This window comes from Rhynchophorus ferrugineus, unplaced genomic scaffold, assembly GCF_030347505.1.
Source record: "Rhynchophorus ferrugineus isolate W39M unplaced genomic scaffold, kcgeb_rfMv2 rfM2, whole genome shotgun sequence".
NCBI lineage: Eukaryota > Metazoa > Arthropoda > Insecta > Coleoptera > Curculionidae > Rhynchophorus > Rhynchophorus ferrugineus.
The window spans coordinates 5,917,459-5,945,415 of NW_027472581.1; the positions used below are offsets into that span (position 1 = coordinate 5,917,459).

Consider the following 27,957-nt stretch of genomic DNA (forward strand, 5'->3'; position numbering starts at 1 on the left):
ATCTGCTATTTCATTCACTTTCAATTTACGGTTACTCAAAATCATTTTGTGGATTTTTTAAATGTTTTCGTCGGTAATAACCTCTTTTGGGTGTCCACTGCGTTCACCGTTTTCGGTGCTCATTTCACCACGTCTAAACTTAGCACACCAATCCTTGATGGTTGATTTTCCTGGGGCAGTGTCCGAAAACTCGGTATCAAGCCAAGTTTTGGTTTCAACTGTATTTTTTCCTTTCAAAAAGCAATATTTTATCAACACGCGAAATTCCTTTTTATCCTTTTTTTCACAATAATAAAAGTTACTTCATTCAAAAAGCTATACTTCATAAACTAATGATCCAATAGCTGTTAAATTTATACACGCATCTTTTGATGGTTAAGACTAACTAAAAAACATATGGATTTAATTCTATTAGTAGCGCCATCTACGTGCCAGGCCGGGGACTTTTCAATTTATCTCTTATTCGTATAATCCCCGAATGAAAGTAAAGATAAAACACTTTAGCGGACCTACCTTCTCAAGTCAGTAATAGTTCTCATAATTTATATTTAAGTATGTTACGAAGTTATTTTAGACAGGTTAATAAAAATTACATCTTGAATTAAAATAATTTATTAACAATAATATACTAAAATATATACATTTATTATAAAAATACGTTCCTCTGTAGTTTCTAATTAAAATTCTCTTAGTAAATTTTTCTTGACTTTGATCCCTTTTTCGTCCGTTTTGGTAGTAGAATTTTGGGATGCACCATCTCGATTTTTAACACCTGATTTTTTCAACTTCTCGACCAACATCTTCGATCTGGCATTCAGAGAATCATGTTCAGGACTACCCGACGTGCAGGAATCTTCATTCCCATGTTTTGCTACTGATCTTGAGCGAGTTACAAGCTTAATTTTATCATTCAATATGTTGGCGGTCAGATTTTTCTTCAAATTATTGGTAGTCTCAATCTGAATGTTAGATTCCCTTATTTTCTGGGCCAACACTTGACCTCTCGTTCGTGTGGTTTTCGATATGATCGGTTGGTGTACTGAAGCGGTATTAGACGGTTGATTCTCTTCCGTATCTGAGTTAACTTTTGTTCCGTTATCCTCGATTATGAGAGCTCTAGAACTTCTAGTGAGTCTCGTCATCTTTTTCGCATTTTCTTCGCTGTTCTCCTCCTTCGACTTCTTGTTATTGACCGTTTGTCTTCTACTCCGACGTCCGTTAGCCATTGATGGCGTATCTTCCATAAATATATTGATCTTTGGAGTCTGCATATAACTTTGAACAGGAGTTTCAAACAACTGAACGTGTTTCTTCTTTCCTTTAGTTTTAGGTACCTCAAACTGAAAATCGCCTGGATTCTTGACAGTTTTCGTTGGTGTGGTGTTTTCGTTAGGAGCATTAGTGCCATTGGGTGCTTCGGCAGGAGATTTAAACAAAGCCGTCTTATTTTTCATGTTCTGCTTGGGTGGTGAAACATTATAGGAACTATTAATTTTTACTGTCACTGCATTTTTCTTATCTTTGGGTGTGGTAGTTAAAGAAGCATTTTCGGTAGATGTTACTCCTAAGTTTACATTATTTTCAGACTTTACTGGGGATTCGTGAGTGACATAACTTATTCTCTGTAACAAGGTATCACTATATAGGTGAACAAACTCCAATTTCCGTGGTGCCAACATTTTCAATAGACGAGTGTTTAAATCTAAAGCTTCGGATGTTCTCGATATTCTGCTCAAATGGTAACTATAATCATGTAGTAGATTTGCGTAAGATTCCAAAAAATAATCCTCAAAATCTGGGATTAAATCGTCTGATATTAAACCTTTAATCTTTTCTCTGTACTGACTATAATTATTTCTCAATTTTTTATGCAGCCTTAATGATCCCCTAATATAATTTGTTGCTAATACGCAATTGTTTCGATGCATATTTAGCAATGCGTCTAAACGATATTTATCTATTAACAGCTGATGGTATTCGATACATGTGCAGAAAAAGCACATGCAATCTTTTTCGTGGTCCAAAAAACTGGGCAATTTGAAATACTTTGGCGGTAAATATTCGGACAACGGCGAAAGCTGATTCGAGTCATTACTGTTCAGTGCTAAATGTACGATACCACAAGTAACTTGGTCCACTTCTGCTTCCTCGTCTTCGTTATCTCCGTTTAACTGATCTAGGCAGAATATGTCGTTAATTCCGTTTAACTTAACGTTACAGTGATCGATCTGGCACGTTAAGAGGTCACAATGGGCCAGTAATATTAGAAACTGGACGCTTTTCATTGGTAACAATAGTTTCTGCGTTAGAACAAGAGAGTTTTTCGAATAGCACCTTAAGTCTCTTGGTAAACGCATCAGCAGGTACATTTTATTCAGTTCGTATACCGTATCGAAGAGTATACAACGCTCATGAGTTCCCACTAAAAAATAGTACTATTAAAATAATGAATTTTCAAAATCAATAACATATCATTTTGTAGTAGGTATGGAACTCATAAAATATGGAGGGCAAGTGAGTGATAATTTCAATATATAGAATATTAATATTCCGTAGCAAGACAGTAAACTAAAAAAATTATATCTAAAATAAATAATACAAAAAAAAGAATATAAAATAAAAACTGATCTGATATTCTAATATATGAATGAGTTCATTAATAGGGACAAACTATTGGAGGTAATAGAGAGAAGATAAGACCAAGGAGCATCATGAAAATGGCGCTGGCCCAAACCAAAGTCAGTATAATGTCACAAAAATTAGAAACAAAAGAGGTTATAAAAATGGAGTAAAACAAAGAAATGGTATATTAAACATTTTTCTATATATAATGTATAATATATATACTAAAATATATTATATGTAAGAAAAAAAATGTTGAAAGATAAGAAACTAACAGGAGAAGGTAAAAAAATAGGAATGAAAATAAACAAAAAAAATTATGAGTTAGAAAAGACCAGCAGAAACAGAAAACGAACAAAGTATCGCAGATGTTTATTCCATCTATCATTTTTTCGCGTTTAGCTTATGAGCTTCTTTTTGTAACCAGGTTTATGTAAATATTTTAAAATAATATCGTGCTCAATACCTAGCTCATTCCAAATTTCGATACTGCTGATATGGTTATATTTCTGGACTGCTTCAAGAATTTCATCAACTTTTTCACTGTTTGGGCGACTACAGCGTCAGTTATCTTTGACATCAAAAATACCAGAAAAAAATTAAGTGCGAACTAACCTTTATCGTAATAATATTGTAAAATATGGCACAATTTTTCATTATATTTCTATTTTCAAATGTAAACGTGGTTAGAAAGTTCTATGGCACCAATTTCGATATTTAGACTGTAAGAACGTAACATTTCCAACTATCGCTGCAATCTGTATTTAATGGAATATTCGCAATTATCATCTATACGAAAAAACACTACGAATTTTTGATAGACACTATATAATAACATAAATATTCACAGGAGAAAAAAAAATAGAAAGAACAAAGCCTGGATGGTTAAATAGTTGATGGTAGATGGTTTTATTGGAGGAGGTAGAAATAGGAAAGTTAAAAACACACGAAATATTAACAAGGAGGCTGATGTTAAGATGTTAAAAATGATCCGATGTCATATGGTGCTAAGTAATTCTTACATTCATTCAACAAATTATCAACACATTCAACTTAAACTATAAATCTCTTACTTGCTACTCCATCTTTTCTTGATAAATCACACACAATGTCTAAAGCATTATGTAATTTAGTGGTCATTGGATTTTTTTCGTGTTCTCCAACCCTAAAATGGCATGATTTCGTCAACTTAAAATCCAAAATATACAGTTCAGCTTGCAGGAATCCAAAATTATCATTATCCTTATGCTTTTCCAACATCCCACTAGCATTCTGCCAGGCTTCAAACGCAGACTGGCGATCTTTATATAAAAATACTTTGCATTTACTCAAGAAATATATAATCAGAGATTTATCGTAAGTGGTGTCGTTTCCTTTCAGTACGCCTACTAACATGTCCCCTGTATAAATCATTTCCTTAATAAGAGTTTTCTCAATGTCAGCTGATTCTATTAAAAATGAGATGCATAATAGTTGTCGTTCATAATCCGCTACTTCCTTGGCTAACTTGAAACCAAGCTCAAATGCTTGCAAGCTCTTTAATGAGAAACAGTGTAGACGAAACTCCAACCCTATTTTGATCAACAAGTTGACGGCACTGGAAATAAATTCATGTGATAGAGACTCCCCTGCTATTAGTTGTATGTTATTTAGTGCTTTAATCAGACTATTCAGCACTTCTAAGAATTTCGTTATCGTAAGATTGTCATATGCAGTCACAATATCGCACACATCGTTAGGATCTGCAGGTACTGGCTCAAATCTCTCACTGGCCGTGTTGATCACTAAAAAAATTTAAAGTTATATGGTGAGTTGGTCATATATTATCGGATGTACAAATAAGTTTTGATGTTTTATTGATTTTTTTCACATTACCTATTTGAGAAAACTTGGTATAAAATATTTTCCGTAATTTTCGTACTTTTTCAGCATTTCAAAACTCTGTGCAAGCCAAGTGATACTGAATCGACCAGACAGCTTTTTCAGTCAAAGTCAATTCAATATCGAAAGAGTACAAAAGGAATCGCGCAGAAAACGCAAGACTTCTCGAGATTAATTAATAAGACATCTCAGTAATTACAGGTGGAATCAGACGCTCGCAGTATGAATTTATAAGCAAGATCAGAATAATTTGAATGAAATAAAACCAACAAACGGTCAAATGAAGGTGGTTCAAAACAAAACTATTAGCGTAGATGCGCTACATTCAGTTAGTAAAGACAGCTGTTATAAGTTAGAGATAAAGAGTAATAAATTTATGATAATTGATAAATATTTGAAATTTAAAAAGGAAAAGGCGGAAGAAGATTCATTTGAATATCAAAACAGTTATGAAGATCAACACACAAGTTATACGTAAACCAAATAGATGACACCGTAACTAAATATTGTAAACAAGTACCAGATAAGATTTTAGTAGAATAAAACCGATATAATATTTCTATGAAAGCTATATATAAAAATTATTTAATCCAGGATACTCTACCTGCGGCTAAGGAGACCGTAGATGACCGCATCGAGCAATTAGTAGGTCGTTAAATTTTACAATTTTATAATACCAAGCATGAAAATAAATTGTATTTAATTTACAACCTTTTTTTCTCTCCTACATCTTAACACTATGCATTATCACCAATATTTACAGGTGATTAAAATACATGCAAGCACCTAATACATATAAAAAAGCGTTATTTTATTTATACCATATGACCCTTTAAATCTTCATTCAAATCAATTGTCGTATACTTCTTTCGAGTAACAAACTGTTATTTCCAACTAATGAAAGATCATTTTCATGATTTTTCAGTTGTAAAGTATTTGACCAAAAAACTGACTAAAGAGAAATATGCCAAAATATATAACTTCCCATAAAACAATTATCAATAAATTGAAACCAACTATTACTTGATTCTAATAGCCACAAGTCATCTTAATTCTTTTTTGAATTCTGTTTTGATGGTGGAATCTTCCATCATTCACTGTATCTGTATATTGAATATTCAAGAATTCTTGGGTGAAAGGGTAAGAAAACATCAAGAAAAGGAAAAAAGCTTTGAAGGCAGTTAAAGAAATCAAAAGTGTAAGAAACTGGAAAGCTTTTAATAATTTATAAAACTATGGAGGATAAACTAGGATTCTAAGGAATTTAATCCTGATGATAGTATACCTCTAATTGAACATAAATCTTTCAAAACCTTTCAACAACATGAGCATTATGTAGGAAACAAACTGCTTATTGATGTTCTTGGGCATGATACCAATTATAAACCAAAAAATCAAGCTACATCATCAAATTGTATTTCAGAATGCCTCTTAAACAGTTTATTATTGATGCACCCACCCTACTAATTTTTACAATATGATAACGCTTCTTTTGTAAACCTCTCAAAACTTATTTGTACATTGTACACAATGCTTTATAAAAAATACCTTTTTGATTTTTTTCCACCTCGTCAGTACTTTTTTTAACGATTTCCTTAGATACTGTTTTATAATGGTAGTACTGTAAAACTGCCAGCGCCATAAGACAATCTAAATGTATTGTCTCATCTGTGTTGTCTTCGATTTTCTTCATTACTCCATCAAATATGTTTGGCAAATTATCGTGAAGGGTGATATCCCCATCGCCAAACACCGTTACCACAGCTTTTGCAATCGTCCCTGTGTCAGCAATCTAAATATTCATTCAGAATAAATCACTTTGTATTGTTGTTCCATAAGTTTTAAGTTAAATTAAGAAAAAACATATTGAATATAGTGTAAAATTTTTATTAAAAGAGTATATAGGTCCGTTAATACTAAAAAACTTAGTATTTTTTATGGTTTTATTGCCGTTGAAAATTTTTCATTGAGTGAAGATATAGTTCTTCCTGAATTTCGGTACACTTATTTTAATCATCTTTCAATACAAAAATTCAATCCCTGAAGTGTGAATGAGAAAAATTGTTTTGAAGTAGAAGCCAGAGCGAGATAAATATGGCGGTTGAGGTGGAATTTTAAGAACTAGTGTTTTAATTCACCAATTTTAACAACTTCTATGTTAACTTGCATAAGCTATTGCCTTGATTTTCTTTTAACGCAAACTAAATTTTTTCTCCCGAATGTTTGCACACTTACACTTGCTGTTATTTTAAAAAGTTAGAATCCTAGAGTAAGTTTGATCAACCACAGAGAGATTTTCTCTATAGTTAGAATTACACTAAAATTATAGTTTTAATCGACGAACACAATAGCGGCATCTCTTATTGAATACTAAAATTTATTGAACATATACATGCTTACTTACTTCAATAAGTTGACAGAACGCTTCCTTGATGGGTATTTTACTCTTATAAGTTAATTTATAGTTCACAAGTTCAAAAGATAACAGCTGAAGTTTTCTTTCTTCAGTTAAATATTGTTTAGTGTCCACAATTTTGCTTAAAAATACTTCATTTAATTTTAAGGACGTTAGTAAAGTTTGTATTTGTATTGCCATATCTTGTTTTGCTTTTACCTAACAAGAAATTATCAACATTTATTGAAAGTATATCTAATGTGAATACATACCTTTGATTTGATCCACCAGAAATGAAATATATTAGGATTGAACTCTAAATATAACAAGCTGTAAAGTGCTACGATAGCCATACATTTTTTAAAATCTCCATTTTTATAATACATCTCACAAATTACATTGAATGCTTTTTCAATTAAACTATCTTTTATTATTGTTGGTTTCAGGTCTTCAAACTCAATACATCTTCTAATAACTTCTTCATAAAAATGAACATACGACACATTCTTTTGTTGGTATAAAACAACTCCTATGTTATTTAAGTAAAGAACAACTGTTTTATAATAATCTGCCCATTTCTCATTGCCATTAATTTTCGTTTGTTTAATGATGGGAAAAAAGTACTCTAGCCATTTTATAGTTGATGTGTACGTTGGCTTGGTTAAATCTTTATTGCTTTCTATATAGTTCAATACTAATTTGTGTATGTGCCATCCAGTTGTTAAAATAGATTTCACTTTTTTATCAGTTAAAATCGCCCCTTTTTCCCCAAACCAATTCTCTAATACATACTCTTTAAAGAATATTAAAAATGCATCAAAGCTTTTTGCTGATATGTTTTGCCATTTATTGACATATTCATTTCTATAATCTGTTAATATGTAAGCTAAAGGCTCCTCTAACAATATTACTATATCAAAAAATATATCTTCATGCTTACTAAGACTTTTAATTATGTCCTTGCACTTTGCTAAATTATATAATAGTTTTTCACAACAGGAAGGAAAAAGATTAGTCACAATAGAAAACAGTTCTTGTAAAATTAAAACTTTTATATCAGAACTATGTTCTGTAATAGTTAATACGAGTTGCTCAGCACAGTCATACTTCTTTACTTTTAGCAAACTAGACATTACCTGTGAAAACATTTCTAAATATATTTTCAAGTCTTCAGGGCTATATTGAGTTTCACTTGATTCTGATTTACCAAGCACTTGAATTACCAATATATAAAATTTTCCCAACATTTCTGATTCCAGACCCAAATATTCAATAGCAGATAAAAGTTTTTGAGCTAAAGCTAAGGTATTCTTATTATCATTGATCTTAATATTCGCTTGTAAGATGATATTAATAATATCAAGGAGGAATGGATTGTAATTTGTGTTCTTCACCTTTGCAATATTATATATTGAATTAAAAAGTTTTGTTACAATTTGTTGATATACATATTTTGCTTCTTTTATATCTTTCAAAACAAATTCATTTAAGAAAACAGGCAATACAACAAACTTTACTTTAGAAACGTTTTCGTAATCTTCCTAAAAACATAAATACAGTTTATTATAATAGGTGTTAATTATAAAAAACTTACCTTATCTACTAAAACTTTTAATATATGAAATATTGTCTTCAAATAGGCCTCTAATTGGGTTTCTTTTATCATTTTAATACAGGGGGCAACATGTTTTAACAATGCATATAAATGCTTCTCGTTTATTTTGTGCAGTTCATTTTTGCAATCACAACAAGCATTAGCCGCATATATTAAAATATTTAAGGCAATTTCCTCACTGATTTCGGTATCCTTAATTTGTTCTGTAATTTTTAAAAATTCTCCTGTTTTTGAATAGTGATAAATTTTCTTTATAAATGCACTCTTCTCCATAGTAAAATTATAACAACGTACGAATAAATACTAAACTGCCTTTACTATTTTTTTCAATAATGTGAAACTAATTTTAATCTTAATTATTTACAATGTTTGAAATATTTAAAAAGCCGAACTGTCATATTCAAAAATACCCGTTACTGAACTAAGATGAAGTTAGCGTTTAATTTTGACGTAAATAGAAGAAAGCAATATTAGTATCTTCTTATCTGCGCTCCATAATTATAGAGTAGTTTCTTTATGCCCATCATATAAAATATTGGTTATTTTATTGTGCGCTGTTATAAACAAAATATATAAAAAACTAATTATTTTTGTAAATATGTATATTTAGTAATATTTCTAAGTTTCAATATGTAAGTGTTAATATCTAATAATACGTTCTTTTATAGCGAAATACAAAAATAATATTGGAAGGGTTTAAATTATTTTAATTTAAAATTCTTGCAAACCCATTCCATTCCTTCACGAACACCTCTGCCTTCTGATGCCGTGCATGCTTGTATTTGCCATGCTCTATCCTTTATAGATGGTAACCCTAATGCCTGGGCTAGATCAGATGCTAATAATGAATCAGGAAGATCCTGTTTATTCGCATACACCAGGAGAGGAACATTTCTTAATTTGTCATCATTAAGCAATTCATACAACTCAATTCCAGTTTCTTCCAATCTTTTTTTATCAGCTGAATCAACTACATAGATCTAAAATATAATAAGTCAGTGACAAAATGATGATATAGTCAAAGTAGATGTATACCAAAACATCAGTGTTTTCAAAATAGTTTTTCCAATATGGACGGATTTTTCTTTGGCCTCCAATATCCCAGACGTTTAATTTAAAGCCATCACTGATCACAGATTTAATGTTAAAACCAGCTGTCGGTGTAACATTGGTAATTTCTTCCGAAGCTAATATTTTCAAAATTGTAGTTTTTCCTGCATTATCTAATCCCAAAAGTAGTAACCTCAACTCTCTATCGGGGTTTGAAGTCAATTTCCGTAAAATAGACAGAAGACCCTAAAATCATTTAAAATTAATAACCTCTACGTCATTAATGAAGAAAGTAATTTTGATAGCTTAAAAATAATGAAATATTTTAATTTCAATGTTAGGTTATGTTTGTTTCCTTGACAACGAGTGATTCCAGAATAACAACAAACTCTGGTTTTTCAAATTTTTGTGATTTTAATAGTTATTTACTTAAATAATCCTAATAATTTTTTTTTCAATCTATTACGCGACATTTGACTTACCATATCGCATAAAATATATTTTTAATTAGAATTAAAAAACGTTCTAAAATAGTAAAATAATATCAGCAAATTCCAAATATATTGCCTATCTTGACACTGGTTGACAAATATAAATACATCACTGAGTTAAACTGTTGAAATCAATACTATGCGAATATTCTGTAAAGGTTTTAATTTGTATAATCAATTAAATGCGCCTAGTAAGTGTATTCTAGATTTTGAATGTACATATGAAGATGATAATATAAATTATTTTGATATAAACCACACCTTTTCAATAGTTTCAACGTCCTCAAATAATAATGTAAAGCTTTTGTGTAACTATTTAGAGAAAAATATGTTGAATTTTAAAAATTTAAAAGATATTAAATGTATTGGAGCTAATGATAACTTTGTTATTATTGTTGATAGTTCTGACCAGATCTATAAGTTTTTAATAACAAACCCCGACTCTCCGATATTATTACCGAAATTTAAAGATAATTCTGATTCTATTAAAATATTGACTTGTGGTTTGAAGTTAAACATTGCCTATACAGAGAATGGTTTGTTATATAGTATCCCAGAGAAAATTAATTTTGAAAACAAAAATATAGTTGATATAAAGATAGGAAGGGAGCATTGCCTTTTACTTGATACTTCAGGAAATGTTTACGCTTTTGGAAGAGGTAGGTAAGTTAATATAATTGTCAAGAAAAAAGTGAGTTTAAGTTGGTTTTCAGTCGTGGGCAGTTAGGATTAGGGCATTTGGATGAAGAATACTGTCCAAAATTAATTGAAGCATTAGCTGGTATTAAAATAACATGTATCGCTGCTGGTAATCCAACATAATGCTGATTGTAACCTTTCGCTAATTGGTTTTAAATTTTAGGTGGATGGCATTCAGCTGCGGTTAGTTTCGATGGAGATCTGTATATGTGGGGATGGAATGGGAATGGTCAATTGGGACTTTCTAGCCAAAATATTTCTGTAATGGCTACACCTCAAGTTGTTGATATACAAGGTTATTTAGATAAAAAGGTTCTGAAAGTAAGCTGTGGCAACAGACACTCTATTGCATTATTAGGTATATATCTCATATTTTATTTTCAATCTATTTTGATGGAAAGTAAATTAGTTTCCATATAATTTGACTAAAATATGATATTACGGACTGTTAAATATATATAGCTTTTTATTATTTTTTTCAGAAAATAATCATTTATGTGGGTCAGGTTGGAACAAATACAAGCAACTGAAGAACCATGATGAAGAAAATTATTACAATTTTATATTTATTTCTGATTTTTCTAAAGAATTTGTAGATAACATCGTTTGTGGATCATGGAATACAGCTGTAATTTGCCGCTAAAGTGTAATTATTAATAAATATATATTGTTTATTTTTACTTCCTGTTTTCTAATTATTCTTTTGTTGATTTTTATTTCCTTCTTTCTATTTTTTAAAATTTTCTGTTTTTTAGACAATAATGTATGTAGGTCTAGCTTAATTAGAAATAAATAGAAGAATGAAAATAAAAAAATGACAATTTGGTAATTATATGTAATTAAAAAAAAATTGAATTGTTTATTTTTATTATTTGTTAAAAATTCACTGTTTGTGTCAAAAGAACAATGTCTTAAAGGAAACTCTATTTTATTTTTGAACACCCAACAATGAGAGAACATTTTGTGCTGAGTCACTAGAATTTAAGGATAAATAAGGGTAAGTATTTGAAATCAAACAACTATAAACATTGTAATGTAGTCCACAGTATAATAAATACTGGTATACTTCAGAATTACATTATAAATATACAATGTGTATTGGTATAATTTTATTCTTGTGGTTTTAAAATATTTTCTGAAAATAACAATTTCCCACAAAGCAATAATTGTTCAAACACTAACTTCATAATAAAACATTATAATTTATGAGTCACAGATATTTACGAACAAGGATAGTTGTATTTTTTAGGAAAAAAGCCAGAGTCATGCTATTACACAAGTGAACACTCAGTGATAAAAATTGATATACCATGCCTTTTTTCCTTTACATAATAAAATACAACATATTTTTGATATTTGATGCACAACAATTGTCGTAATCATATTTCTTGTGATTTTAGCGTTAAAGTAATAAATAAAAACAGGATTTTGTTTTAGTGTAGTTTAAATTAATTGACTCTAACAATTATTGTGCATTGTATATAATATAATAATATTCACGCTAAAAGGCAATTTATAGTCACAATTTTAATGTGAGACATACAACACATAAATCATTTTATATAAACCCAAAAATGATTTCAGTGTAAATATTGTCAAATAATTAAATATATATAATTTAAAATCTGTACAATTTCATATTTGTTTCGATAAACATAAAATCATTGCACCATTTAGAAAGATCTGTTGGTGAATTTTAAAAAATATCTATTTTTGTTTTGATATTATTTCATTTTATTTCATCTGATAATCTTGGATATGAATAATTATCTATTTTTCTCTTGGTCCCTGATGCGTCTGTGGTATTTTTACGGAGTGTTTCTGTGGTTGATTTTTTTTCCATGAAGCTATGGCATATTTCAAAATGATATTTTATTCTAAAATAATATTAGTTGAAATAATGATGTAAATTTCCATCTAATTTTTTGCATACCTATGAAAATTAGTCAGTCTTGGTCAATGATTCACCAATCACATTTTTGTTATAATATTTTCTAATTCAATCCTAATCGTCATTACCACATCTAGACTAGACAAAATATGATCGATTTGTTTTTTTTGCAATTAACGTAAAATATGCACCAATGAACAGGTACGAGAAAATAGTGAATATATTTATAAAAATGAATATAGGGTTTTGATTACTTTGATGTAGTGTAAAATACTTTTATTTTGCAAATATTTAAAATATAATTAATGGGGCACCTAGCACGTTACCAATAAATATTCTAAATACTGTCTATTTAAATTTTATGAGATCTATATAAAATCAACATTTTTTGACATTGAGCAATGATGCATTAGGGGTAATCTAACCTTTGCTTCCGGAAATATTTTTATTACGATTTATTGGTACGATACTGGGTGCGTTTAAAATGTTATCGGTTTTTAAATATGCCACGGTTGAATTGTATTCAGTTTGAACCTGTATATGCTACCACAATGATGAAGAGTCTAGAGAATCCTAAATATAAGCGCTACATTACTATTACGTACTAAGTAAAGTATTCTTAAATAACTACATTAGTTAAGTGCCATCACCATATTAGTGTTTCATGTACAAAAATTCTATATTGTGGCTATAAACCTAACCTTGTACTGTAAATGTCAAGTCTGACAATATTGATTCTACCAACTATTAAGTATACACTCTGTATGTTAAAAATTCTACAAGAAAAATAACTCGGAGTAACGTGTTGTCTCTTTTTCGATTAAGTGAAGCTGACATGACACACACACGCACCTAAAAAAAATCAACGGAACAACCAGAATCCGAATTATTTATTAATCAACTTCACCATGCAAAACAAAAGAGTCCTAAAAGGGAAAATACAACATAAAGAAACGGAAACGTTATACTTTTGCGATTATTTTAAAAATCGACTACTCTTCATCAGTGTGGTTAAATGTGGGGAATTGTGGAGTCGGCTATTGTTAAATATGGTTGCTGTAAATAAAACATTATTTGTTTCACAAACTAAAACCGAAATCTGCTTAAAATTATATACGAGAATTTTTTTATTTGTAATTCAGCAGGCACACAAATGCCAGTGTGCTGAAGAGTGCTATTTACAAGATATTAAAGCAAAACTTAAGTATTAAAATGTTTCCTACACTAAGACAACTAAAATTAATTAACAAATACATTGTTATATAAAAAATCGTTAAAATTATGTGTAAGTAAAAAAATATTTAGGAAAAAACTATAAAAGTCTTATTCGTGAAACTATTGTGGAATGATAAACTTAAAAACCTAGATATTGGTCCTTTAACGTTTAAAAAAAAAACAAAATACTGACACTTTAGGGGGAGAGAGAGAGGAGCCTAACGCAGATAAACTAAATTAGTTTAACTTCGTCCGATCAGATCTAGATGTCGCCGTGTCGTTATAAAAAGAAAAATAGATACACTGACCGTAACATCACTGAAATATAATACAAAACCATTTCCACTAAATAACGTTACTATTGAAATGAACTATTACTAAAAGGTTATACCCTAAATATACATCATATTTGAATGTTGTAGTATCTAAACGGGCCGACGTCAGATCTAATCGGACGATCTGCAACAAAAATCTCAAATCCCTTTTTAAAAAAGGCATCGATAAAAAACAACAAAGTTTTTAAAAAATATAAAAACTTCCTATAAAATTACACTTTCGGAACACAGTAAATGCTTCAATGGTTTTCGAGCAAAGTATATATATGTATTATATATTAAGGAGACTTTGTAGTAAGTAGTTAAAAATATAAAAATTTACGCGTATACTTCTTAAGGTTATTCTTACATTGTTGGATTTATAATAATTTGGACCACATGTGTAAAAACATTAAATCGTGTGGTGTTGCAACAACTTATCACATTATATGAAAGAAAAAATAGAAACAAGAAAAAAACGAACGAAGAGAACAAGTTCGTAACACTATTTAAAACAAATTGCACGTAATAGTGGCACACTTGCTTTTTCGGTTTATATTTGCAAAATAGTACACTGTTTACTACAAGCCAAATAGTTTCCTGTGGACTTATGTAGTTCAAAAACAGCTGTTTAACAACACGAAAGAGATTTTCCCTGGCGTAGCCCATATAGAAAATCGGACAAAACGAAAATTAAATTCATTAAATTCTTGGTCCGGGCTGCGCCCGCCAAAAATTTAATTTTCTTTTGTTCTAACAGAAAATTCAACGTCACAAATGTCGACACTGACAACAACGAAACACGTCAACGTTCTAAAATGCTGTTTTTGAATGTCGAAACGTCAATTTGCATCGCAAGCGCAAAAGTGAAACACACAAACATTTAAAAGAGGGTTTGATTTTTTTTGTAAAACCTTAAAACTACGAACCAGTAAGCCAGCGGCTGGCCTCGAAACAAAATACATTTTATGTTTAGAAAAAAATGCATTTCTCGTGATCTGGTTACTTGTTTTTTTTTTCGCGTTGGCCTTGGTGCGGCCGAGATCACAAACTTGGATCATTTTTTAAAATATTCTTAATAAATCATTTATATCTCAATGCTAATCTTGTGAATAAAAAATCTGGCACATATATGGTTGGAATGTTTTTGTTTGGCGCGGATGACTTGATCTCCGCAAGACCGTGTTTTGATTCTCAAAGTCCACTAAAACTACTCACAGTTGTCCGACTTTTTGGAAACCAAGTTAAGCCGCCAAAAGATATGTATGAAAAGCATACCATTTTTTTCATTTTTTTAATATATATACAACATACTGCAGTATTTGGTCCAACTTAAATATGTGTGAGTTTAATCTGTAAATCTGGTTTGGTTTGAATGGAGCCATCGCGTTTTTTCGGACAAAAACGATCGGGCTCAAGCCGATTTTGCTCGCGCGGTGCCAGGTTTGGTGTTTTGTTTTTGGTAAGTAGCTGTTACTGAAAAATCGACCGTGTTTTGTTAGAAAAATCACAATGGCGATCCAGTTAACTGTCGGTATCGGTTCGGTTTATGGTTGGTTGTAAATATCTGACGGTTGTTGAAAAGGGGGAATAAAGCATTATTATTTTTTTAAACTCTACCTGGAGTCAATCTTTTATCTCTCGAACAAAATAGCTTCCATTTTCAAATATATAATATACTTTAATATATCTTATGTACTAATTAATATTGATGTAAATATATATGTATTATGTATATACCATCTAATTGCACTTCATTGTTATATGAAAAAAAAAAACAAAAAAACAAAACAAAAACAAAAAAATATATCACGTGGGAAACTGATGGTGGCGTCTCAGTCCGCCACGATCACTCCCCCAGTACATTAAATTCAAATATTTTTCATATCGATTAACTACTGCTAGTTGTTTTTTTTTTAAATTTATATAATAATATTTAAGATATTTTTAGAGAAAATATACATCAAAAATTTTGATTAAATCACAGATAGATATAATTTTTTTTCATTCAATTGTGGGAATATCCCCAAAAAGGTCTTCGATATATCATCAGCTTCTTTCTTTAGCCATCAAAGCAGCTCAATGTTACATTATGCGAACATGGAAAGGTGAGTTTTTATACATTTTTTCGAGGTATATGCAACACGTCAAGACACAGATAATACATTTAATAACAGTAGAATTTTTTTTACATGCCAAATACACCGAATGATTAAATACTTTTGACCGCTGTGAACAGGTTAACAATGCGAACGGAGATTTTTTTGGATGCGTTAAGAGAACAAAAGGTGATTGTGTACGATTATTCGACTGTCTTGACCGGTGAAGGTGACGCGAGTGTTGTTCAACTGTTCACAGAGAATGAGAGAAATTCGATGAGTATATATAATTTTTTATAATCGAAACATCTAGTAATTTATAGAAGACTGCTTTGATGCTTATTAACTACCTAGTCTACTTGGAAATAATGTGATAAAAATTAAACAAGAATTATCAACAAACACGTCATGTAGAGGTTTTTGTGTTGAACTTACAACCACGCTGTGGCCCGGTCCATGATGATGGCGGCAGGCGGGTGGGTGGTACTATTAAATCTCATTAATAAAAATTCCTTTCTGTTAGAAATGTTAGATGTCAGTCTTGTGGCGCGTCATTATCAGAGGCACTGCTTCTTGCTGTACACTCACTCGCCAATCCACTACCGTTCCTAAAGGAGACATAATAATGTTAAAAATTTTATATAAATTACGATACATTATCTGTTTATAAATTAATCTTGAATAATTTTATGGGCCAATTCTGCTCTAAACATTTGGAAAAATTAAATTTTTTGCGTTTAAACTTTAACAGGTCAATTGAAAAGTCCCTGACCTAACACGTAGATGGCGCTACTATAACTAAATCCATATATTTTTTAGTTAGTCCTAACACTCATTACTTTGTGAATTATAGCATTTTGAGTGAAGCAACTTTTTTTATTGTGAAAAAAATGGATAAAAAGGAATTTCGCGTGGTGATAAAAAATTGCTTTTTGAAGGGAAAAATACTGTTGAAGTAAAAATTTGGCTTGATGCTGAGTTTCCGGGCACTGCCCAGGAAAATCAACCATCAAGGATTGGCATGATAAGTTCAGGCGTGGTGAAATGAGCACCGAAGACGGTGAACACAGTGAACGTCCAAAAGAGGTTGTTACCGACGCAGACATCTACAAACTCACAAAATGATTTCGAATGACCGTAAATTGAAATTGAATGAAATAGCAGACACTTTAAAGATATCAACTGAACGTGTACATTATATAATTCACGAATATTTGGGTATGAGAAAGCTCTGTGCGAAGTGGGTGCCTCGCCAGCTCACTTTTGACTAAAAACAACGACGAGTTGCTGATTCGGAGCAATGTTTGAAGATGATCAAGCGTAATAAACCCGAGTTTTTGCGTCGATATGTGACAATGGATGAAACATGGCTCCATCATTTCACTCCGAAGTCCAATCGATAGTCACCCGAGTGGACTGCACCCGATGACCCCAAAGCGTGGGAAAACGCAACACTTGGCGCGCATAATTTTTATTGACTACCTTTAAAGAGGAAGGACCATCAACAGCGACTATTACATAGCGTTATTGGATTGTTTGAAGGACGAAATCGCCGAAAAACGGCCGCATTTGAAGAAAAAGAAAGTTCTGCTTCATCAAGATAATGCACCGTGTCAAAAATCCATGAATTGGGCTTCGAATTGCTTCTTCATCCACCGTATTCTCCAGATCTGGCCCCCAGCGACTATTTCCTGTTCTCAGATCTCAAAAGAATGCTCGCTGGGAAGAAATTTTTGTCGAATGAAGAAGTGATCGCCGAAACTGAGGCCCATTTTGAAGCAAAGGACAAATCGCACTACAAAAATGGTATCGAAAAGTTGGAGGGTCGCTATAATCAGTGTATCATCCTTGAAGGGAATTATGTTGAATAAAAAAAACTAATTTTGCCAAAAAATGTGTTTTACTATGGTAGGCCGGGGATTTTTCAATTGACCTGTTAGAGCCTTAAATACATAATTAATTATTAAATTTATAAATTTAGACTTTTTCTTTAGGAGATATTTTAGCTATACATGTCCAGACATTGACAATTTATATTACAAAATATTTAGCCGTTGAAAATTACGAACGTTAGGAATATTACTGTTGGTACTGCATTATTATTGGTTTCTGATTATTACAAAGTTTCTGTTTATAGCCAGCACTATACTTTTTGATAATCTTGAAAATCAAATCTTGCAGGAAAATGTGAGTAAAATGTTTTAAATTATTTTATTATCCTATCCTGAAAGACCATCTTGTAGTTTGATTTTTAAAGATACGTCAAAGGTAGTGACAGCTATGGCTGTCTAGTTACAAAACACTGGTTTTTCGTCTAATATGTAATAAAAAATTTGTCTAAAATGTGAACAAAACAGTGAACTCACATGTTGTCCTATCATATTTCTCTTTTGGTTTGCAACGTTTATCGGTTTAAACCCTCTAATTATTGCCAGTGATGTTTTGAGGAATCTTGTGTTTGACAACCAGTAGTGGTTAACTTTGGAGAATCATAGTCGTCATTCGGAAGACATCGGAGGTTTCCGACTGATTTTGTGACGTTGCCATTTACAAGCAATCGAGAGGTAGAATACAACGAATTACAGTGGTAAGAGGTTTGTTTTGTAAAGTTAAGAATTTTGTTGTTTATGGTTTACTTGCTTTTGTACTAATATTTCAGGCATAGTTGACTCAGCGAAAGCGAAAATCACAGCTCGTTGATCATATATCATACATTCTACAGCATTAGCAGTATTGAAAAATAGACATTGAATTAAAAATATTTAAGGTTGGAGGTTTCTATTTTGGTAGAAATATTACTACTTCTTAATTTGAGCGTAATCGATTAGAAATTCATAAGAGTGTGAAAGGGTATATGTTTTCAACGAAACTAGCTGTTAGAATTTCAATGGATGCTATATTGGATGAAACCCGAGACAATAATTATAGATAAGAGATAACTTTAATCTTAACGGAAATATTATGTTAATTTGTGAATTCAAGGTAATTTATTCTATTTATATTGCATTCTTCCAATGTACCTATAATTTGCAATAACTGGCAATGTTGCAAATTCAAATATTTGTGCGTGTACTATGATTGTTCAGAATTAGACTCTTGTAAATTCGACGTTCTAAGATTACTGGTATTTTGAACCGACAATATATTTTTTCAGGTTATTGTCATTAAATAGTTATGACATTTTGACAACTTTGGATTTAATATGTTTGTAATTACTTTATTACAAGTTTAAATACTACAATGGTTAATAGATTATTAATAATTTTAGTATAGAATCAATTAATTATATCGGCGTAATGGAAGCCAAAACATGGTGGCGTTATTTTGGTCAAGATCTTAACGTATCTATCGATTTCCAATCCGCTTACCTTTCGGGGAGGATTTCACGAAAACGCACCAACATTTCTGGTTTAAGATTTTCCGGCTTGGCCAGTTCCTGTTTCAAATAGATTCTCGGATGTTTTCTTTCCGGTCCTCCGTCTTCCTGGCTCGGCTTCCTTTCCGCCGAGTCATTCGAATCGTTCGAAAGCTCGATAGTGTGTATGTCCGCGTGATTGTTGTCCTTGCTCGATTGAGGTGATAAACGGCTCTTTGTCTCTTCTTGGTTGGTCGCTAGAGATCATACATTTCACTCAATTAATTTAATTGATACAAAAATATGATAGTTTAGGGAAAAGTATTTCGTGGTTGACAGTAGGGATGCAGAAATATATCGATATTTTCTGAAAAAAATATCGATATTTATGACCGATGTTTTTTGCCCGATATATCGATATTTTTTTAGCAATCAATCAATTTCGATATCAATTTTGAGCATAAATTTTAAAGATTTGTCTAAAATATTACTACTTTTTAAGAAATTTAGAAATAATATATACTTTTTAAGCTAGTATTTTACTCCTTTTTTTTTTTCTTAAAAATATCGATATATTTTTTTGAAAAATATTGATATTTTTTATATTTATTACAAAAAAAAATCGAGATTTATTTTGGCAGAAAAAAATCGATATTTCAAAAAAAAATATCGATTTATCATTATATCGATATTTTTTTAAATATCGATATATCGAAATATCCTTTTTTTTCGGGGGCCAACACCTCTAGTTGACAGTTATTTGACTTGATTTCATATATAAACATCAATTCAAGAACTGATTTCAGCAAACTGATATTAGGAAATCAGAGAGGTTAATTACTGAAATAAGATAGCAATAATTAATTCAAAGATTGTTTTGCTAAGCTAACAGTGGACTTAATACAAGGTCTTTATGAAAAATAACAGAAGCAGAATGCTTTCTTGGAATGGAAAATGGAGAAGATAGAACGGCGGGTACAGAAATTCAACATGGAAGAAATTAAGATCATAGCGACACCGATGGAAAATATTTGGATATGTTAATGGAAAGTGCATGGAAAGCTGGAAAAAGAACACTTGGAAACCCAAAAGGTAGTTAAGACAATGGATTAATGTACATGACAATGATGGGCCTGAAAAAATAAATGATCCGGACTGGGGTAGCGATTGTACCACTAGAAGAATATTTATAACGTTTCATACTGGCAGCCCGGTGGTTTATTCCCATAAAGAAGGGGCAAAGCAGGACAAATAAAAACGTTTTTGGCATTTGGCAGCCTAGGAACATGCTATTCATAGGGCATTAAACAATTGCCTTTGCCATTGACAGTTTTAAGCGTAATTTCTACGACTGTCCAAAGTTTTTAAGAGTGTTCAAAGAGAAATAAACATATTGAAATAAAGTGTCACTTTGTCAAGGACCTATTACTAAAGAAAAAGTTAATTGTTTATTAAGTTTGTTCATCAGGTAATTGTGCAGACTTGTTCACCAAATCATCAAGTAAAATTAAATTCTCACCATTTAGATGAAGAATAGTTCTAGATACTAGATGAAAGTTTAAATAAATTTATATGTACAACGTGGGGCAATAGTCCAGCCACCATTTTGAGTGCCTATAAATTTGCTCATAGAAAAGATAAGTAAGTTTAGTTTTCACAAAAAGTTTATTTGGTCGTTAAATTTTTTTTCGTTATTATTGAAAAATTATACCGGTTAAATGGTGACCGTGATTCGCTAAGGAAATTTTGGCTATTTAAAGGCATTTTTCATGACATCCTGCAACATCTGAAGCAGAATGTCTTCAATTTTGTGATGAACATCTTATCTTAAACATATCTTTAAGATGTGTTTAAACGTCATTCAATAATTGAATTGTTGAACGAGCAACACCTTGGTAATATTCAAAAAAATTGGGACCAATGATGTTTGCAGCATGAATACTACAGCATACAGTTGTTTTTAGTGGATGCAATGATGTTTCATGAACTAATTGAGGATTCTGTGTTCCGCAAAACTGACTATTTTGTTTATTGACGTGGTCACTGAGTAGAAAATGGTCTTCATCGCTCATTATCAATTTAGACGAAAAATCTTCATTTTTACCAGACAGCCTTAGGATTGCATTACTGTACTCCACTCCTTGATTAGGATCTCCCTGTAGTAATTCTTGGATTAATTGAAATTTCTTTTGAACATTTTCAAATCAGTTTTCAAAAGGCCCCGAATTGATGTTTCTGGAGACTCTGCAACACTATCGCGTACCAGAGCCACATTTTCAGCGTTACGAGACGTCCGTTGTCTTCCAGAACGAAGGCTGTCTGCTGCCATACCGTACTGTCGAAAATTCGAATGTAAACGATAAATTGTGGTTTTGTGAGGCACTGAACGATTAGGTTTTTTTGACGCAATTTTTACTGAGTGGCAATAATGGAACGATTACTTTTAATAAATATTGTCACTATTTTTGCTCGTTCTTGTGGCATATATTTATCCATAATAAAATTTGGACGTCTACACAATACAATGGTTAAAGTGAAATTAGACTAAACGTCACATAACCAAGACGGCGCGTAACCAAAATGGTAGCGGGACTTTTACCCCATCTTTAAATAGTAATAGTTTTGTTCTTGCAATTTGAATGTATTTTTGTACTGGTTTTTATTTATAATGTTAAATTAGGTTATGTGTTAGGTACATAACATTAAAGTTATATATAACATTAGTAAAGTGAAAAAATTATTATAATACAAGCAAACATCTAATATTGGAAAGTAGTGGAAATCGTATTCACACAATCTACTCCCTAATAATATAATTATTAAACCCTGTAGCATTTTACTTTTTACAGTGCTAAAAGAATATTATGTTGAAATAATTTGTTTATACAATTTTGTTTTTCTATATTTCTTAAGGTTTATCATATTTTCCTGCTGGTATTTGCGTGTAGGTTTAAATTAATGCTTGATGGATTGGTTTCAAGCTTACCTGTCGAGAAGTTCAATGGACTTGATCCTTTCCTATACGATTCGTCTCCTGAACTATTCGTCTCCGAAATGCTCGGCTTGGAGAGCGGCGTCAAGCGACTGTTCCTGCAGAGCTGATCCAGCAAGGCTTTATTCGACATGTTCTCGGGCGCTACGTTCTTCTCCTCCTTGGGGCACTTGTCCTCCGATGGCGGCACTCCCGACTCCAAGCTCGATCGTATGATACCGTCCAGGAACGACCTGAAACCAGTTCCAGTTCTTTTGATAACAAATTGACGCGCTCGTCGGACGGTTATAACGTGAAGCTGGTCGATCGACCAAACATTCCAACACTGACCCATTCGATCCGCTTCCGTCCAGCAGCGATTCGGCCATCTGCCTGGTGCTCTTCGCCAGAGCCGCGGTACTTCCTTGGGGCGAGGGCGTCCCCAGGGTCCGAGTGCTTTCCTCTTGCAGTTTCTGCATCATCTGCGGCGTGAATATCTCCGGGTTGGCGGTGAGGAAGGGCGAGGCGGGATTGCGGGCTGCCGCGGCGGCGGCCACGTAGTCCATGGGGTTGGGGACGAAGCCCGGGTGGGACCAGAACGGGAACGGCGCGGGGTAAGTGCCTAATCCTGCGGCTGCTGCGGTGTTGAGGCTCGTTGTCGGCTCGTAGATCGGTAGCTTGATGCCGTTGGGTGATGTCGGTGGGAATTTTTGTTGGGGAGGTTTGATGGCGTTCTGTTTCAATTTTTCCTGTAAAAAAGACTCATGTAAATTATTTAAAAGATAATAGTTATAGGAAAAACTTTAATAACTTAAAATTTAACATTATCTCTTTCCGGATCCAATTTCTAAATGAGAACTGTAGCGTAGTAGTGAGGGTGTCAAAATTTCACAATTTATAATTTTAAAAATGAGTTACTATTCGTTAGTCTCGCTAAAACTCAAGATCGGCTAGACAGATTGGACTAATTTTGGCCCTGAAATATTTGTGGGGGTCCAAGGAAGGTTTATTTGGTGAGAAAATATAGAAAAATTGCGAGGAAACAGTTTTGTTTTCCGAACACAAAGTGTTTCGCATAGAAAAAATAGAAATTTCACGGTATAGGCGACCTTGGGGAAATGTTTAGTTCAATCAACTGTAGCGCTGCGATCGCAAATTGTGATTGGCTAGTTTAAATTCCTGGTACCGCCACTAACATGAAACTTGATTGGTCGATCAAATTGTGTGAAGTCAGCATTTTCTATGGGCGTCCATTTTTATGTTTGTTTATTGTAGGTTTTGGTTTTTGTTTAGGCCACGAAATTTTCGTTTTACGTTGTGCATATTTTCTGTTTTACATTAATTATTATGGAGTGATAATATAAAAATTGATGACAATGCGTCAGTGTAGTAAAAGATGTAGTGTACCGCTGTAAAAACCTACTACGAAAGTTAGACATCGTTTCCCAAAGAATGATCTCGCTCCTTTCCAAAAATGGGTTGATCAAGTAAATAGTAGTAAGTTACCTGGATAAACCACAATGCAAATATATCAACGTCATGGTGTCTGTTACGGACATTTTAGTGAAAAATTTAGAATTACCCTTCCTTCACGAACAGGTATTAGGGTAAATGCATATCCAACATTGTTGCATATCCATCGGGTACATATAAAATTATCTATCTAGTACATGTATGTTTATATATTGTTTGTTTATAGAAAATTAAAACCTACTTATGAAGATGTTAGTAGTAATAAAATCCAATTAATCTACTAAGTTGTTCGTATGCTGTCAGTGTGATGTCTCTACATAAAGAAGTCTTACAAGAAGGTAATAATTAATATAACTGGATAATTACTAGTAATAAATTCTACATTTAATTGTAAAATATCTCTAAAATATTTGTAATACTTTAACTTTTTAGAACAATCAGTGTTCAATCATTTTATAGTAGAGGAATTATCTATTTAAATTTGATTGCCTTGTTAATATTTGTTTATTTAATATAATTTACTAATATTTGTTAATATTTGTTACTGTGCCATCAATTCAAAATTTAATTACTACTTTTAGGGGATTTATTACCTTAAAGAAATCTATTTTGTCTAAATTTACAAATAACTACATTTGTTTAACAAATCTTAGCCAAGATTGCTTAAAGAATTTTGTTGGATCTATTAGAGGTCATGGTTCACCTAGTATGTTCGAGAAATCTTTAAAACGGCTCATCATCACTTCAATTTTTTCATATCATTCTCCCGGAGAAAATTGTAAAGAAGATGAACATGTTAGATAACTTATATTCTTTTTTAACGGGAGATTTAGTAACAACTTGAGGTTGTTAAATCACCAGTTGAGTCTATATTTTCAGTTCCAGAGAATTTTGCTCTGAGAAAAACAAGAGTCTAATATTGTATTTTGTCTTATTTCAAACTATTTAACAAAACTTCTGAAAAAGAGACAACATGCAATATTTGTCTACATTCTATATTAAGTAGTTCCACAGATTAAATACTCTAAAATCTAAATATGTTTAAAAAACACATAAATTTTTAGTGTTTCATTCAACTGTCCAATCCTTAATGATTTTCAAGACCAAATTTTAAGTTATTATGAGGTGTGATTGTATTTTTGGTTTAATGAAGTTAATGCAATATCAACAGGGAAGAATTTAAAGTTTACCTTCAATATATCAAGATAAGTTAGAACTCTAATAGATCCCATAAAATTGATGGCACTAAACATATATGGGAAGGCGTTATAGAAGAATTATAGATATTTTAATTTTGCCTAGAATAGAGTTCATAATTATTTTTTTTTGCTTTTTGTTTGTATATATTTATATTATTTACACTTACGTATATTTATATAGGATTTTATTTTAATAAGTTAAATGTGACGTCACAAAATAATCAGGCGAAATGGCAGACCAATCAAAGCAAAGTATTTTCCTTACAGGTTTCTACATAACTATTTTAAACTAACCAATCAAATTCACGTTGTCAGCGCCGCTAATGATTGAACTAAGCAAAACCTTGCTCCACTACTTACCATTGCAGTTGCACACCCCTGGTGTTTCGCTATCACAAAGGATTGACATTTCTGTTGGTTGTCAATTATTTATGGGTGCGTTCGGAAATTTGTTTTGTGTCTAAAAATGCTGCATACTGATTAAAACTAACGGCCACTATTATTAAACTACTATCAAAACGTATAATAAGACAATTTCTCGGCACTGGCCTATTAATACTCTATCACGATTTAAATTTCATATAAATGTAGGTATTTTTGATAATGCACTGAAATGAAATGAAATATTATGATGCCAACAAATCATTTATAACTGGGAAAATGACAATCGCTTGTCAATATTGTAAGGCATTAAAATACAGCGGTGAATCTACTGGGTTATGTTGTGCCGGTGAAAAAGTAAAATTGCCACAACGCTCATTACTTTCTAGGATGGAAAATGATTTTAACCACTTCTTGGCCAACATTCAGGAATATAATAGTAATTTATAAATGACGTCCTTTGTCACGACGTTTCATGTTCAATTTCAAGGTAATATACCATAAACACTTTTTGGTAACATTCAAACCTGCTTCAGGAAAAAAGTTATCAAAATCTTAAACAATTGCTGTGGAATGCCGTCACCATTATCAGATGCAGATCAACAATTCTTAGAAATTTATTTTATGGACAACCTAGATGTGGAAATTGATATGCGTTGTGATCACAATCTAACACTGAAGCAAATTGTTGCTCAAGAACTACACACGTTTCTTCATCAGAACAACTATTTAATCAAAATCTTCAAAATAGTAATGGATCCGATGCAATATGACTAATATCATCGTAATATCGTCATCGGACCTGACAAAACAACTGTTGGTGAGCACGCGAGGATATTTAATTCGGCGACGGTCGACGAAATAGCTATTAACATGCAAGAACCTTTGCAAGATTGATTCTATGCATTTTCCTCATCTCTCAGGAAATTTATGGATGCCATTTCAAAAGAACAGTATTTCTCTTGAGTAAAACCACCCACATAGCCACTTTTTAACTTTAAAAGTGGTGTTTTGCAAACACGTCGAATGGAGTCAGGTCTGGAGAGTACGGTGGGTGCGATCAAACTCACCTCATGATTTTGAGCGTATTGTGGATATTTTTCCAATTGAACATTTGTTGTAGATAGGGATCAGTATTAACAGTTTTTTTTCCAGATTTTAACTGTTCATAATAAACAAAACCAATGTGGTTCAATCCGGCACAGAGCATGGCTTGTGACGAAAGGTCCGGCTAGGGTAATAAAGGCCAGGTAATAACCATGATTTTTTCGCTTGGTATATTGGATATAAATCAATTCGTTATCACCCGTAAGTATTCGATGACGAAACGATTTTCTTTCATAGCATTGAAGCAACATTTCACTAAATGATTTTTCGATTTTCTAATTACCTATCATTTAATTCATGTGGCACTCATTTTTTCCTCTTTCCCATAGCTTGAAATTGTTCACAAATTGCAATTACGCTCATATTCAACTTTTCTACCAATTGTCTTTGAGTTTGTTTTGGGGTCTTCATCCAATAATTTCTTCAATTCCGTATCTTTAAACGTTTTCGGTCTATCAGAATATTTTATATCTTGAATGTTGAAGTCACCGTTTTTCAATTGTCCAAACTACGTTTCACATGTTCTTATGTTTGGAGAATGTTCACCGTAAGTTTGTACCAACAAACGATTACTTTCAACGGCTTTTTTCTTTTGATGGAACAAGAAAACTCGACATTTTCAAAAAATTATAAACCTATAATGTTGTTATGTTTCGACGGAACATTATTGGTGTAGTTTTGAGATTAATTCCAGTAGCATAATAACAGCATAATATCATAATATATAAAGCATAATACAAAAACCAGAAAGCAATTATAGACACACTATATGTATATTACTAGTACAAAATTCATTCAGCTATAAAATAAAGTATAAAATAATGTACATGTTGAATGACACACTAATAATATTATCAAGATTGGGTAATTGACAGTAGAAAAAGTACAAGTAACAGTCAACAAAATCTACAAATGGACTAAATATTGGAAAATTAAGTTGAATTTCTTTAAGTTCGAATGATGTTCGATAGATAGGATTTGATGAGAGCGGTTAGGTCTTTTGGGAGGCACCCATTTTGCGATTAAACCGTCGTGCCAGACCTTGTCGAAAGCTTTGGTTATGTCCAAGAGGACTGGTCCAAACATTTTACGTTGGTCAAGATTGTGATGGATGTGTGCGGCCATTCTGGTATAAATGAATAAGTATCTATTTTTATGTTGGTATTTATGTTTTGAACAACACTTTTGAACATCTTGAA

The 27,957-nt window shown here is 31.8% G+C and overlaps 4 protein-coding genes across 14 annotated transcripts in view; 1 reads left to right on the top strand and 3 right to left on the bottom strand.

The window, feature by feature from the left end:
• Positions 1-596: 596 nt before the first annotated feature.
• Positions 597-8,933, bottom strand: LOC143190440 (uncharacterized). Its single transcript, XM_076394717.1, has 6 exons — positions 8,493-8,933; positions 7,171-8,439; positions 6,908-7,117; positions 6,052-6,295; positions 3,696-4,406; positions 597-2,422 (listed from the first exon to the last, which is right to left on the bottom strand). The coding sequence occupies exons 1-6, from the start codon at positions 8,784-8,786 to the stop codon at positions 678-680; spliced, it is 4,473 nt and encodes a 1,490-aa protein (XP_076250832.1). The 5' UTR covers positions 8,787-8,933; the 3' UTR covers positions 597-677.
• A 164-nt stretch (positions 8,934-9,097) lies between these two features.
• LOC143190461 (ADP-ribosylation factor-like protein 3) lies at positions 9,098-10,171 on the bottom strand. The gene is made up of 3 exons (XM_076394769.1): positions 10,046-10,171; positions 9,549-9,809; positions 9,098-9,493 (listed from the first exon to the last, which is right to left on the bottom strand). The coding sequence occupies exons 1-3, from the start codon at positions 10,046-10,048 to the stop codon at positions 9,215-9,217; spliced, it is 543 nt and encodes a 180-aa protein (XP_076250884.1). The 5' UTR covers positions 10,049-10,171; the 3' UTR covers positions 9,098-9,214.
• LOC143190465 (RCC1 domain-containing protein 1) lies at positions 9,117-11,433 on the top strand (the record flags this gene model as incomplete). Its single annotated transcript, XM_076394772.1, has 5 exons — positions 9,117-9,145; positions 10,457-10,717; positions 10,768-10,862; positions 10,917-11,111; positions 11,236-11,433. Coding segments are annotated over 5 exons (741 nt in total), but the record flags the coding sequence as incomplete, so codon positions are not given.
• A 344-nt stretch (positions 11,434-11,777) lies between these two features.
• Positions 11,778-27,957, bottom strand: part of Eip93F (Ecdysone-induced protein 93F) — a 414,251-nt gene continuing 398,071 nt past the window's right edge. For 7 of the 11 annotated variants that reach the window (XM_076394723.1, XM_076394728.1, XM_076394725.1 and 4 more), the window contains 4 exons: positions 22,950-23,347; positions 22,614-22,870; positions 19,641-19,884; positions 12,802-16,880 (listed from right to left, as the gene is read on the bottom strand). In XM_076394723.1, the coding sequence (XP_076250838.1) occupies positions 16,808-16,880; positions 19,641-19,884; positions 22,614-22,870; positions 22,950-23,347 (972 nt within the window). In that variant the 3' untranslated portion in view covers positions 12,802-16,807. Of the gene's footprint in view, positions 16,881-19,640; positions 19,885-22,613; positions 22,871-22,949; positions 23,348-27,957 lie in introns of all 11 variants that reach the window. The other 4 variants (XM_076394729.1, XM_076394730.1, XM_076394734.1 and 1 more) reach the window with 2 other exon arrangements.

What these genes read in the sequence shown, in the direction of transcription:
- LOC143190440 (XM_076394717.1), bottom strand. Translation starts at nt 8,786, where the DNA reads ATGGAGAAGAGTGCATTTATAAAGAAAATTTATCACTATTCAAAAACA. An exon ending in TCTGGTGGATCAAATCAAAG is followed by an intron (nt 7,118 to 7,170) that starts GTATGTATTCAC and finishes ATTTCTTGTTAG; the next exon opens with GTAAAAGCAAAACAAGATAT. An exon ending in GGTGGAAAAAAATCAAAAAG is followed by an intron (nt 4,407 to 6,051) that starts GTATTTTTTATA and finishes AAATTTTTTTAG; the next exon opens with TGATCAACACGGCCAGTGAG.
- LOC143190461 (XM_076394769.1), bottom strand. An exon ending in TTGAAAACACTGATGTTTTG is followed by an intron (nt 9,494 to 9,548) that starts GTATACATCTAC and finishes ATTATATTTTAG; the next exon opens with ATCTATGTAGTTGATTCAGC.